The 14743-nt window shown below is 42.9% G+C and overlaps 1 protein-coding gene across 5 annotated transcripts in view; it reads left to right on the top strand.

Annotated features, from left to right (window-relative positions):
- Positions 1-14743, top strand: part of GRIA2 (glutamate ionotropic receptor AMPA type subunit 2) — a 123667-nt gene that overhangs the window by 60036 nt on the left and 48888 nt on the right. For all 5 annotated transcript variants that reach the window (XR_009555794.1, XM_060246600.1, XM_060246598.1 and 2 more), the window contains exon 3: positions 9886-10125. Coding sequence is in view for 4 of the 5 variants with exons in the window: in XM_060246600.1 (XP_060102583.1) it covers positions 9886-10125 (240 nt within the window). In the remaining variant the exon portion in view is untranslated. The remainder of the gene's footprint in view (positions 1-9885; positions 10126-14743) is intronic.

The following is a 14743-nucleotide window of genomic DNA, read 5'->3' as shown; positions in this document are numbered from 1 at the left end:
TGTGGCAAATATTTAGGCTAAAGAGTGGTCATTGTTATTGTGAGCTTTCTGCCCTTCTGTTAAATAGCAGTTGGGGGGCATAGCTCAGTGGCAGAACATATAGGGTTATTTCCAATTAATAGAACTCTATGAATAGAACAAGTTGGTAGCAAAGATCTTTGCACCTTCCCATAGGTTTGCCAGCTCTGAGTTTGGAAATTCCTGGAAATTTGAAGGGGGATCCTGGGAAAGGTGGGCTTTTGGAAGGAGAGGGACCTCAGGGGGGTATAATGCCATATAGGCCACTTTCCAGAGCAGTCTTCTTCTCCAGAAACATATTTCCTTTCCTGCCTCATGACCAGCCAGCATATTGCAGTGCTTATCTAAGAGACTTACTGGGTGGTGAGGGCCCTTGATGGTAACCCACTTATATCACTGGTGACATGCTGACATCACATCCTGTGTGTATGAGGGTGACATGAGTGCATCAGGATGCTGCTGACACCCCCCACTTCCATTTGAATGCCATTTTTCCTCCTCTGGCCAGCTGAGCAGTGGCAGGAAGTGCCCGCTGGGGGCAGAGGATGTTCTGCCTTTATAGGAGACCTGGCAATACCAGAAGGATTGTAGGAATGTGGCTTGTGATCATTTTCCTTCTGTCCAGAAGTGCCACAAACACTTGCTCATGCCTAGGACACATGCCACTTAAGGTATAGAAGCTGTCATCTGTCTGAAACTGCAGTGGCATCACACCCCTTTTGTCCCCACTTCTCCATCAATGGTGGTGGGAGCCCAGAGCATGGGGACAGGAGTTTTCTCCTTAGGTATCCAGTCCTGGCAGCCCTTCTGAGACCCCGTTTCTTGACATTGCCTTTCTGATACTGTGCATGCAAAGTATTACAGTATAAATATGCATGGCAAAGCTAAGTTTAGGAATTGGAAGCCACTGTGAAGAAATAGGAAAGGAGAAGCAGGCTAGTTGAAGATCATGTGGAATTCACTGCCACAGGAGGTGGTGGCAGCTACAAGCATAGCCAGCTTTGAGAGGGGATTGGATAAAAATATGGATCAGAGGTCCATCAGTGGCTATTAGCCACAGTGTGTGTGTGTGTGTGTGTGGCCACTGTGTGACACAGAGTGTTGGACTGGGTGGGCCATTGGCCTGATCCAACATGGCTTCTCTTATGTTCTTAAGATGATCAGTTGGCCTAATGGCTTTTGGGCCACTTGCCAAGAGAAAGTCCTATTATGGGCAGAGATCAGTTCCCTAGTTTTTGTCTTTTAGGGTTGGTAAGTACTTCTAGACAGGATTTGTCATAATCTTGATTGTTTCCCTTGTTTGGCTGTCTGCTGTTTGTGCAATTGCATACGGTTGATGAGTTTGGGAACAGACAATTTATGCATAATCCATATGGGTTAAGGGTTTTGGCAACCAGTTCTGTCTAGCAGAGGTTTCTTCCTGTTTTTTCTTTAAACAAAAGCTACCCCCCCCCTCCCGGTCTCTTGTTTTGTGGTTCACTTTTAATATCCCTTTGTTAGATTTCTGACTTGGTCGTTTACAAAAGGAGAATGATTGTCAAAATTACTCATTAGGTATTCAGTTGTTCAGTCTCATTTCCTGGCTGCTTTTGCTTTGTTTTTCAATGCAGTGGGCATTCTCTTATCCTTGGCCTTCCCCAACAAAGACTAGATTCTAGTTGTAATTTATTTGCACATGTATCATCTATTTTTCAAGGACAGTACTGCTGGTAAGCTGAAACCTTTACACATTTTATCTCTGCTGTGGCCTTGAAACTTATTCATATTCAATCCAAAATTGTCACCAAAATATTACAGTAATATATAATAGGCAGGATACAGTAGGGAAAAAATGCAACGTAATAATATAGGCACTTGTTTGGGGGTGGGAGGCCCGTCAGCTTCAGAAGATCTCTGGCAGAGGACAGCCTTGCCTAGGCATCTCTAGTCAGACAGCCCAACCAGGGGCTGTGATAGGGTTGCCAAGTCCAATTAGACTTTGGGGGTGGAGCCAGGAGACATTGGGGGTGGAGCCAAGAACAAGGATGTGACTAGCATAATTGAACTCCAAGGGAGTTCTGGCCATCACATTTAAAGGGACAGCACACCTTTTAAAATGCCTTTCTTCCATAGGAAATAATGAAGGATAGGGGCACCATCTTTTGGGGCTCATAGAATTGGACCCTCTGGTCCAATCGTTTTGAAACTTGGGGGGTATTTTGGGGAGAGGCACTAGATGCTATACTAAAAATTTGGTGCCTCTACCTCAAAAAATAGACCCCCCAGAGCCCCCAATACCCACGGATGAATTCCCTATTATTCCCTATGGGAATCGTTCTCCATAGGGAATAATAGAGTGCCCAGTAGACATTTCCCTCCCCCCCATGCTTTCTAAAGGGAGGAGGGCCTCCAAACCAGGGAATCCCCTGCCCCCTCCCTCTCTCTCACACACAAATACTTACCAGATCTTCTTCCGGAGAACTCTTGCTGTGAAAACGAAAGCAAAAGAAAGGGAGGGGCCGTTCTCCCAAGCCCTTCCTGCTTCCTGCCCAGCCTTAAAGGGGCATACATTTTACAAATGGCTCAGGAGCTCTATAATAACATGAAGCCTACAGGTATGTTCTCCCCCCCCACCCCCCGCTTCCCAATTTTTGAAGAGCGGGAGATGAGGCTGCGAACCCAGGGGTCTCCCACCAGAGCGGGAGTTTTGGGAAGCCTATGCTGTGAAGCAAGGAGCGGGGGTATGGCCAGGAATGTGCCAGCAGCAGCTTTGGAGGCCAGCAGGTTTGATGTGTACCTCGTAAGGCAGGAAGCAGGCAGGCAGCTGAGTGACCTGGAAAAGGCCAGAGGAGGAAACTGGCATAAGCCAAGGAATCCAGTGGCTCTCACAGGCCAGCAGACCTGCCTCTTAAACCCTCTGGGGAAGGCCCAGCCAGGGAGACCATTGGCCCAGATTACTGCCATTGGCCCAGATTACCTTCAATCATTGTGAAGAAGGCATGGGGCGAGTCCGGTTCAGCCTCCTCCAACAATCCTTTACAGAGGTAATTTTGTAGAAAAATAGATGGTGGAGCTCATCCAAGGATTGTTATGCAGTTGCACCTACTATTCAATGGACAAGGTAAGTAGGTAGGGAGGAGCGGGGGGGTGGCATCAGAAAGGTTCAGGAGCTGTGCTCCTGTGAGCTCCTGTTGAATTCAAGGCCTAATAGGCTAGCCCTGGCAGACCCAAGGAAGGAGGACCAGGCCATGCCTTCACAGCCAACGGACTGGCACTAGGCTGAAGACAGAGGGTTCAGGGCATAACTGATTCTCCCCACCTCTCTAAACTGAAGGCCAGCTCTTGGGCCTGGAGGGCACTGGAAGGCAAGTGTGTCTTGGATTCTGGTCCATAGGAGTCAGAGCCTGACAGCACTTAAAGGCACATACACTTCATATCACAGTAAACAATTGCAAACGTGTATTCTGCTGTGGGGTATGTCAGGCTCAAACTACTTGCTAGTGTGGTAAAATGATAAAAAAAACATACATTGGTAGGAAAAGATATAACAGGATTAGTCCCTAGGATGGCAGTCACAATAATGAATAAACGTTTTCTCTACTCTTCTGGGGATCTTGTGGAGGGCTGTTGCCTACTCAAACAGAAGCCAGTACTGTTATCTCATCAGGCCATGGGAGCTAAGTTTTGTTTATGTGAAGAGGAGGAGATTCAGGGGGAAATGAAGTACTATACTTAGTTTCTAGGCAACACTCCCACATGTTCTCTCCTTTATTTTGGGTGATGAGCACCCAGCACAGTTGCTTGACAGTAGTGAATGCATGCTAATTCATGCATATTTCAAGACTTAATTATTGCACTGCACCCTACGTGGGAAGACAACCTGGGACACTTCAGCCAGTGTGAAAGTGTTTATTTATTTAATTTTAATGAGAAAATAGTCCTCCTTCCCAAATCCCAGATACACTTTCCCCCCAGCAAGCTAGGTACTCATTTTACCGACCTTGGAAGGTTACTTCAAAGGCAGGGTTACAGATAGCTTCAAAAGAATAACATATAAATGCAAATTACATTGAAGGTTCAAAGGCTATTATCAACTATCTCTTTGGTCACTAAAGAATGGCAACATCTACTCTTCTCACACATTTTCTACTTGCTGATAAGACCATTTGGTGAGAAAATGTGGGAGAGGCATTTTACATTGCTGTTACAAGGTTACTTACACATCCTGAGAATGTGAGATTTATTATGCCAAGGGGAAGCTACTACCAAAAGGAAAGGAAAAGAAAGAGGGGTGGGGGGGGGGAGGATGAAAGAAGTATACTTAATTCAGTACACAGAAATAACATGCTTGACACCCAGGCTCCATTCCCAGATCTCCAGGAGTTTCCCATCCTGGATTCAGCAACCCTACCCTCCATTCCCTGTTGGAGAACCGGAAACCCTACTAACAACTTACATATTACTTGGAAGCAGGGCTTTTTTGTAGCAGGAACTCCTTTGCATATTAGGTCACACAGCCCTGATGTAGCCAATCCTCCAAGAGCTTACAGGGTTCTTAGTATAGGGCCTACTGTAAGCTCCAGAAGGATTGGCTACATTAGTGGTGTGTAGCCTAATATGCAAAGGAGTTCCTGCTACAAAAAAGCCCTGCTTGGAAGTAAATCCAATTGAAATCAATGTGGCTTGGTTCTCAGTAATATACGAGTAAAAGTTTTTAGTTGCTACAATCTGAGAGCAGTTGCTTAGAATAAATGTTCATTTAAATCAATGGGACATGGTTCTAGACAGATGTTTTTCATTACATAATTGCCAATATTGTTTTAACATAAGTATTTTTAATCATTACTCCCATATTAATGTTTTAGTAAATAAAATTATGGAGGCTTAAACACATATATTTGCAAAGTCATTGAACAAGATGACCTAGAAAGATAGGGTGGTTCATCCGGGTTGATCAGCATTGTTATAGTCATAAATTGCCTGAGATGGTAATATAAGTGAAATAATCACCATGCTATTTACACCTATTTCCCCCTGCTGTGTGGCTTGAGGTGCCTTAGAGAAGAAGCTGCTTCTGCTGAGTCTTAGAACGCTGATACTAAAAGTTTAATGAAACAGCATTAGAACACCATGTACAATGCCTCTGCTACTTGTCTCCTGCTTTTATGCCCTTTTCTTAATATGCATAGACATAAAGATTGGAAGTGGTTTAAGAGTTTTATAGTGCAATAACTGATAGTCCACCATAGGCACCACACAACTGAGAGGATAACATGTAAATATGATCCAGCAGAATCAAGAGGGATCAGTGAAGCTGAGAAAGAAAATGTTTTCTAGTGCTCTAACACATGTTCTTCAGATTCACTTATTGGTTTCAAATCCTCCCTCTTTGAAAAGCCCTTAATTCTATTGTTTTAGTAGATATTTGCTATTGTTCACAGTTACTCCCCTCCTTACTGTTTCTTCTATGGTCACTGGTCACATTTTCCATGTTCTGTGATCCGTACTGATCAGGGACAACATATAGGGTGTGATGCAGTCACAGTACTAATGAGGTAAGGCTGTTGCTGATTCCTCTAAAGGTGATGAAGCCAATTATAAGTCAGGTGGTGTTTCTTATGAAGGTCATATAGCAGGGGTGGCCAACGGTAGCTCTCCAGATGTTTTTTGCCTACAACTCCCATCAGCCCCAGCCAGCATGGCCAGTGTAGGCAAAAACATGTGGAGACCTACGGCTGGCCATCCCTGCCATATAGGCAATCCTTTGGGTTGTCAGTTCCAGTTTGGGAAATTTTTGGAGATACCTGGGGATGGTGAAAGCTGAGGACGGAGAAAGCTCAGCAGGGATGCAATGCTGTTGAGTCACTCTTACAGCTGCCTTTACTTCCATGCACCAATTAAAAGTTGGTTACCATAGCTATCCAAGCTTATAAAGTGACACTTGTGCAGCTTCTATTCACCAGTAACTGAAAAGCAGCTGAAAGAGAGAGAAGAGGTTCTTGATTCCAATAAAGGTCACTTTCTTAAGGTCTCTTTAACTAGCTGTGCAATTTGTGAGCTTGAATGGAGTAAGTCTCTGGAACCAACCAAGAGACAATGCTTAACTCTTTCCTCACTGTCGTTTTATAGATCAAAATCATGTTCCCCAAGCCTTTTCATCTCTGGGAAACAAAACATGGGAGGCTGATTTTGAGCTGGAAATGGCTAGCAAGGGAGAGTAAAGCAGACTGACTCTGCTAATTCTTCTTTGGATGAGGCCTGCCTGCATGCTGCTTTGACTTAAGAAAATAATGGAGGAAAGGCAAAACTGTGTTATGTGTTTTAGTTAGTCTCAAGTGAGTGGAATGGAAGTGTGACTGAGTGGAACGTGTATCAGATCCATACTTTATCCCCACTTTCTCTTTGTAGCTTGAAGAACTTTAGTCTGTGATAATTAGTAATACCTGAGGACACATGACAGCATTGCTAACTTCCAGGTGGCAGCTGGAGATCTCTCAAGATTACAACTGATCTCCAGACAGAGATCACTTACTCAGGAAGAAAACTGCTATGTTGGGGAGTGGACTCTATGACTTTATATCCTGCTGAGGTCCCTCCTCTCCCCAAACTGTAGCCTCCACAGGGTCCACCCTCAAATTTCTATAAATTTCCCATCCCAGAGTTGGTACCCCTAGCCCATGATGCCATCAATGCCTGAGCTAGTCCGAGAGTAGGAGAAGCAGAAATAGTATCCAAGGAATATCTGCCCAACAAGTGCAAATAATATTGCACACTTAACTTTCCTTTCTAGCATGGCATTGTGAATTCTAATCTGGAGCATCAGGCTTGATTCCCCACTCCTGCACATAAAGGCAGCTGGGTGACCTTGGGCCAGTCACAGTTCTCTCAGAACTCTCTCAGCCCCACCTGCCTCATAAGGTGCTTGTTGTGGGGAGAGGAAGGGAAGGGTGATTGTAAGTCACTCTGAGACTCTTTAAGGTAGAGGAAAGCAGGGTATAAAAACTTACTCTTCTTCTATACAGCAGATGCTACACCTGGTTATTGGGAGTGAGGACGCGGTGCTTTCTTTTGAAACGAGTGGAAGTTAAAGGAGTTTAATTTTGGATAGAATCCTTCTCAGTATTTGAAAGTGGATTTAACCATTAAAAACAAATATGAAGATAACAATGTTTTATTTGGAAATGTGTTATAAAAAAGTATAGGCAAGGGGCATAGGAAAATGTGCTATATTTTTCCAGATCCTCAAGAATTAACAAAAATAACTCTCAAGGGTAAGCTAGATTCAGTAGGATAAAGAATATTAAATGAGTTTTCACATTTCAAATGCCCTTGATGAAGTTGTGTTACAAAAATATAGTTCAATTTCCTTTCTGCCTTTAAAAAAGGGTTTTATCCTGCTACTTCACTCAGCTAAGTACAAAGCCACCTCCGCAGGAAGTCTTTTGTACTGGAGGAAAGCTCAGTTAGGGTTATCAGCTCTAACTCAAGAAATAACTGGGGACTTCGGGGGTGGAGCCAGGAGCAAGGGTGTGACAAGCAAGATTGAACACCAAAGGGAGTTCTGGCCATCACATTTAAAGGGACCACATGCCTTTTAAATGCCTTCTCTCCATTTGGAAAGAATGAAGTTTAGGGGTACCTTCTTTTGGGGCTCATTGAATTGGACCCCTTGGTCCAATCTTTTTGAAACTTGGGAGGTGTTTTGAGGAGAGGAACCAGATGCTATGCTGAAAACAGTCACCCCAGATACCCGTGGATTGTTTCTCCATTATATCCTATGGGAACTGGCCTCCATAGGGTATAATGGAGTGTCCAGCAGAAATTTCTGAAGTGGGGGGAAGACCTCCAAACCTGGGTGTCCCCTGCCCCCAACTGGGGATTGGCAACTTTAGGCTCAGTACTTAGCTGAGTGAAGTGAAAAGAAACAGACCAATATTTTACCTATTTTACCTATTTTGGGTATTCTAGAACTGGACTTACAAACCACTTGATCAGATTTGTACCCCAATTACCACCATCCTACCATGTACATGCAATACAGCTATTGTTTTGGTGCAGCATTCAAGGTGGTAGTGCTGAGTGCACAGTATGGGAATGGCTTGTTGTGTTGAGAGAACATCACAAGCAAAGGAAGACTTATCTGTTTCATTAAGAACTAAAGTAAACACTTTGTTTACCAGCACTCATGGGGAATGTGGATTGCTGGCTGACTGAGCATACTGAATATTCAAGCTTACTGCTCCTCTCTTCCACCCGTGCAGAGGAATCTGCAGCAATCAAACTGCACCCTGCTGGCAAAGCCATGGTGACAGCCCAGACACCTGGCTTCTCTCATACTATGGAGTCATCCTATGCAGCAGACAGCTACCTGGAACCCTTCTAGCAGAGCTGGTTCCCAACAGCTTGATGGCATCCAAGCATCTCATCAGCTGGCAGTGCTGGCTGTCAGAAGCCCAGAAATAGCTGGAAGTATTAAGCTAGGACTGCCAGGTCCGCCACCCATCAGCAATGGATGGAGGGATAGGATGGCCAGACCCAGGTTGGGGAACTCCTGGAGATTTGGAGATGGAGCCTGGGGTGGGCAGGAACCTCAGTTGGGTACCATGCCATAGAATCCACCCTCTGAAGCATCCATTTCCTCTAGGAAACTGATATCTGTAGACTGAAAATGAGCTGTAATTCTGGGAGATCTAGCTAGCTGAAAAGGTTGGAGTGGGCATGCATTCAGACCCAAAGATACAGGGCAGTTGAGAAAGAGGAATTTGACCTCTGTCTGATACCAGTTAATTGAACATTCTGTATAATAAAGTGCCAGATGACACATCTTTTACTTTGTTTATTTACAACAAAACTGTCTGAGGGATCCAGGGCATAATTTAGAATGTGCCAAGAAATAACAAAACATTGATTTATTTCCGGTATTTCCCACCACTTAGGATGACCCATCTGGCTTCAATAAGAACCAAGCCTTTTCCATCGTGGCTCTGGCTCTTTTGAATGGGAGAATGGGAGACCCAAATAGGTGAGGGGGGGCTCCCTCCCTCCTTGGAGATCATTCAGAACATGCTGTAAGGCCTGCCTGTTCGCTGGGGCTTTTGACAGTCATCTTTTTTTTTGGGTAGGGGGGCAATTTGGAATTAATTATTTTATTGTTGCTTTTAGACTGAAGCTGATGGGCAATAGATACAGGACAGACAAAAGAAAATACTTCTTTACTCAATTGGTAATTAAATTGTGGAATTCATTGTCAGTGGGGAAGGGATGGCTACAAATATACAGGTAGATGGTTTTAAAAGAAGATAATAAGGATTCATAGAGGATACATCCATTGCTGGCTACTAGCTATGGTGAGCAAAGCAACTTTCCATTTTCAGAGGTAGTAAACACAGTGCTTGTAATGTCAGGCAAAGGAGTTGGCTCTATGCCCTACTGTTATCCATCCAGGGCAAGTGGTTGGCTAATGTGTGTTATGAGCCAGCAGGATTCAACTTGTGTTCTATATAACTGTTTTTAAAGTGATCATCTTGTATTCAGAGTCATCTTCCTCTTGGATAAAACAAAGACTGACTACTGACAAAAAATCCAACAAAAAACAGTGTATTTGTTGCTGAATCATAATACTACAATATTGATGTAAAACTGTCATAATGCTGGAAAATACAGTAAAACAACAGCACTACTGGAGATAAATTCTTTTAATGTGTTAGGTTTGTAGATGAAATTATTCTTAGTCTATGTCTTTCACATACACAAGTTTATATGCCAGAGATTTATATGTTTAAAGAAAAAAAATTGAAATTTATGGCCATTTCTAAAGTGTTTTCTTTTCTCCTCTCTCTCTCTCTCTCTCTCTCTCTCTTTCTCTCTCTCTCCCTCCCCTCCTTCCAGTTTGTTCTCAGTTTTCAAGAGGAGTTTTTGCTATATTTGGATTTTATGACAAGAAGTCTGTAAATACTATAACTTCATTTTGTGGAACCCTTCACGTCTCCTTCATAACACCAAGTTTTCCAACAGATGGAACGCACCCATTCGTCATCCAGATGAGGCCTGACCTCAAGGGAGCACTTCTGAGTTTGATTGAGTATTACCAATGGACCAAATTTGCATATCTCTATGACAGTGACAGGGGTAAGGTGTTTTTTATTACATAAAGGTTTAACTGTGCACCACCAAAACCTATCTGAAATGTTAAAGCAGCATTTCTGTGCAGGCATAACTTAGTATGATATTTTTGAACATTCAGGAATTGGATAGTTAAGGAGCAGAGAGAAGAAACAGTGCTGTATTCTTGAACAGGGAGAACCAGGGAACACCAAACAGCAACAACAACCAGTGTGTGCTGATTTTAACTATGGCTGTGATCAGACCGGCAAGTTGCTGGGACAGTCTGTAGGCTTTTAAAAAGCCACTTGAGATTGAGATGCGCTGTGGCAATCAGATGGTAGCTACATGGCTGGCCAGATCCCATGACATTGGCAAGGGACTATAACCATTGACTATGGCTCCAGAAATGCACAGAGTGGAGCAATCACACCATTCCTGTTTTTCCATGGTGTGTCTGGGCCAATCACATGGCTAGAAACCCATCATGGAAGCGCCTCAATGACTTTGCCACTGGGAATTTGCTGGTGTCTATTAAATCTGTTTGGAAGCCATCACAACATGAGGTACAGACAAGTGGGCTGTGGGGCCAGATATGCATGTATGATCATGTCCATTAAATCCTGGGGGTGGCTATGATTGGCCAAAATGCCTATCTGATTGCACCCTATGTTTTTTTCCCCTTTAAGATTGTAGTCAAATATTTTGGGCCAGCACACACACACACAATCTTAGGGCTCACCTCCAAGAGAATTGGGGTCATCCGTCTTACAAGACCCATTATTGTGAATTCTTTTGGAAAGTTTCATTATATAAAAAGCCTCCATAGAATCATTATTGAATTGTGACCCCAGTTTATTTTGTTACCAATTGATTTTTATTCCTAACATAAAATGAAGATGGGGAGATTAAAAAAAAACCTTAAAGGAATTCATTGACATGCATGCTAACAACACAACAGTAATATTTAACTGGGCTTTCTTGTGTACATTCTTTTAAAGATCCCTAATAGCCATTTTAAGACACCTCATTTTCATAAGCCTTATTTAGGACAAAACCATGGCTGCAATCCTAGGATTATGTTTTTGTGTCTAAGCCCTTTTGAAGAAATATGGGCTTACTTCTGAGTAGAGCTGCTTACGATTGCTGTCTAAATGTTGTATGCTAATGAAGCCAGTGATCTCCCACTGGCACTTCCCCCCCACCCCATTCCTCACTTTAAAGAATGAGATGATGTAAAGTGGAAAGCAGTGGTGGTCCTTGGAAAATGTTACTTCTCTTCTGAAATGATCAAGCACACAATTAACAATGCTATCCTAAGCAGAGCTGTGCTTCAAAGAGTGTAACTCTGTTTAGGTTTGAACTGTAAGTGATGTGTATTGAAATCCACAGTCCTAACATCTCGAATTCTTTTCAAGTAGGAATTCTCAGGCTTCCGAACCAGTTATACATTTTTGCCCAATTTCTGGTAAAGTTCCATATGTGAGAGCATACAGTACTCTTTATACACCTTAAACAAGCATAGCTTTCTGTATGCCTTCTGCGGTTAAATTTCTGTCATTTTATTAGGCACTATTGTACTGCTTTATCCTGCTTAATTAATTTTACTGTTTGTTCATACTATGATTTTATAGCATTTTAAATTTTGTTGAAGGCTGCCTTGGAAAAATATTTTGGGAAGGCATAAATGAGAATTAAAATAAAAGCAGGATAGGATCTTCCTATAACTTAAGTCTTACCTCGCCTTAACAGTTGGGGACAGCAATCAGGTCTTTTTGGTGAGAGCAGCAATTTTAGAAGTTCCAATATCCCAATTCCACTCCTCCCCCCCAAAACCCCCCCCCCCACATCATCCCTTCTAATATTTTCCATAGTTGCCTCAATTTGGTAATTCCCTTCAAAAAGATTGCTGATTATAATAATAGGCTCTTGAAGCTCCTTCTTTCCAAATGAGTATCTGAAAAATTAATATAGTAAAAACAATTTATGATGTTGTTCTACACTCCTTACTTCTCTGAATGACAAGATGTTTCAGGGCAGCATTATGTGGGTTGGTTCTCTTTGAAGGAGAGCTCATTGAAAACTTACGGCAGTTAAATATTTGCTTTATTTATAAAGATACAGGTACAGCAAGAACTGAAGTTTCTGAACACACTTCAAGGGCAGTGCTCCCCTGAGTGCATTTCAGTAATCTAATCTATATGTAACCAGGGCATGCACCATAGGGCTGCAGCTGGCTAATCAGTTGAAGCTGGGGAAAGGCACTTTTGGCCATGGTTGCTACCTGCTTATCCAGCAGTAGGCTTGGGTCCAAGAGCACCCCCAGATTACAGTTCCTTCAACACCATCTGGAATGGGTGATACCTTAAATCCCAACTCGATCTTCCGCCCACCAACAGCATTTCCATCTTGTTGGGATTAAGCTTCATTTTCATTTTACTATTATTTATGGCTTGTTTTACTTATAAGAACATAAAAAGAACCCTGGTGGATCAGACCAGCAGTCCATCTAGTGCAGCATCCTGCCTCACACAGTGGCCCACCATGGGCATAAAGGCCAAGGGCATACCTCCTGATGTTGCCACCCGGCACTGGTATTCAGAGGTTACTGCTTCTGATTCTTTTTAGTCACCGTGGCTAGTAGCAACTCATTCTAGCATTTCTTGATTTAGAATAAACACTGTGTTGGATAACAGTAGCTTTTATTTATTAGGAAACTGAATGAGCAGTCTGCTAACATTACCAAAGTATTTTGCTATGTTACTCTGGGGCTGCACTGCAGGTTATCCGGTGTGGTGGACTTTCTTCTGTTTTGGTCAACAAACAGACTTCCCACTTTCTCTGTGTCTGTTGGTGGTAACACTTGGGGTTTAAAGGCATTCTTTGAGTTTCTGTCACCTTCCCCCCAGCCAATCCCTCAAATAATTGCACATTTCTGCAATGTCAGATCAGCAAGATTTAACATAAGAACATAAGAGAAGCCATGTTGGATCAGGCCAATGGCCCATCCAGTCCAACATTCTGTGTCACACAGTGGCAAAAAATTGTATACATACATATATATATATATATATATATATATATATATATACACATACACACACACACACACACACACACACACTGTGGCTAATAGCCACTGATGAATCTCTGCTCCATATTTTTATCTAACCCCCCTCTTGAAGCTGTCTATGCTTGTAGCCGCCACCACCTCCTGTGGCAGTGAATTCCACATGTTAATCACCCTTTGGGTGAAGAAGTACTTCCTTTTATCCATTTTAACCTGACTGCTTAGCAATTTCATTGAATGCCCACGAGTTCTTGTATTGTGAGAAAGGGAGAAAAGTACTTCTTTCTCTGCTTTCTCCATCCCATGCATTATCTTGTAAACCTCTATCATGTCACCCCGCAGTCAACGTTTCTCCAAGCTAAAGAGCCCAAGCGTTTTAACCTTTCTTCATAGGGAAAGTGTTCCAATTCTTTAATCATTCTAGTTGCCCTTTTCTGGACTTTCTCCAATGCTATAATATCCTTTTTGAGGTGCGGTGACCAGAATTGCAGACAGTATTCCAAATGAGACCGCACCATCGATTTATACAGGGGCATTATGATACTGGCTGATTTGTTTTCAATTCCCTTCCTAATAATTTCCATCATGGCGTTGGCCTTTTTTATTGCAATCGCACACTGTCTTGACATTTTCAGTGAGTTAGCTACCACGACCCCAAGATCTCTCTCTTGCTCAGTCTCTGCCAGTTCACACCCCATCAACTTGTATTTGTAGCTGGGATTCTTGGCCCCAATGTGCATTACTTTGCACTTGGCCACATTGAACCTCATCTGCCACGTTGATGCCCACTCACCCAGCCTCAGCAGATCCCTTTGGAGTGCCTCACAATCCTCTCTGCCCATTTATATTTGCTCTCTGCTTCCTATTAATTAGCCAGTTTTTGATACACAAGAGGACCTGTCCTTATACTCCATGACTCTCGAGCTTACTAAGGAGCCTTTGATGAGAAACTTTATCAAAAGCTTTCTGGAAGTCAAGGTAAACAACATATATTGGGTCTCCTTTGTCCACATGTTTGTTCACCCCCTCAAAGAAATGTAACAGGTTAGTGAGGCAAGATCTTCCCTTACAGAACCCATGCTGAGTCTTCCTCAATAACTCATGTTCATCAATGTGCCTACTCATTCTGTCCTTGATAATGGTTTCTACCAACTTTCCCGGTATTGAAGTCAGACTGACTGGCCTGTAATTTCCTGGATCTCCTCTGGAACCCTTTTTAAAGATGGGGGTGACATTTGCTACCTTCCAGTCCTCAGGAATGGAGGCAGATATCAATGAAAGATTACATATTTTTGTCAGAAGATCCACAAGTTCAACTTTTAGTTCTTTCAGAACTCTTGTATGTATGCAATCCGGAGCTGGTGACTTATTAGTTTTTAATTCGGCTATCAGTTGTTGGACCTCCTCTCTTGACACCTCAATCTGACTCAGGTCTTTCAACACCCCTTCCAAAATTAGTGGTTCTGGAGCGGGCAAACACTTCTCATCTTCCACAGTGAAGATGGAGGGGAAAAATGCATTCAGCTTCTCAGCCATTTCCCTATCCTCCTTCAGTAATCCTTTGACCCCTTGGTC

The sequence above is a fragment of the Heteronotia binoei genome, chromosome 9 (genome assembly GCF_032191835.1).
Source record: "Heteronotia binoei isolate CCM8104 ecotype False Entrance Well chromosome 9, APGP_CSIRO_Hbin_v1, whole genome shotgun sequence".
Lineage (NCBI taxonomy): Eukaryota > Metazoa > Chordata > Lepidosauria > Squamata > Gekkonidae > Heteronotia > Heteronotia binoei.
This window is presented reverse-complemented; position numbering and strand designations above follow the sequence as displayed.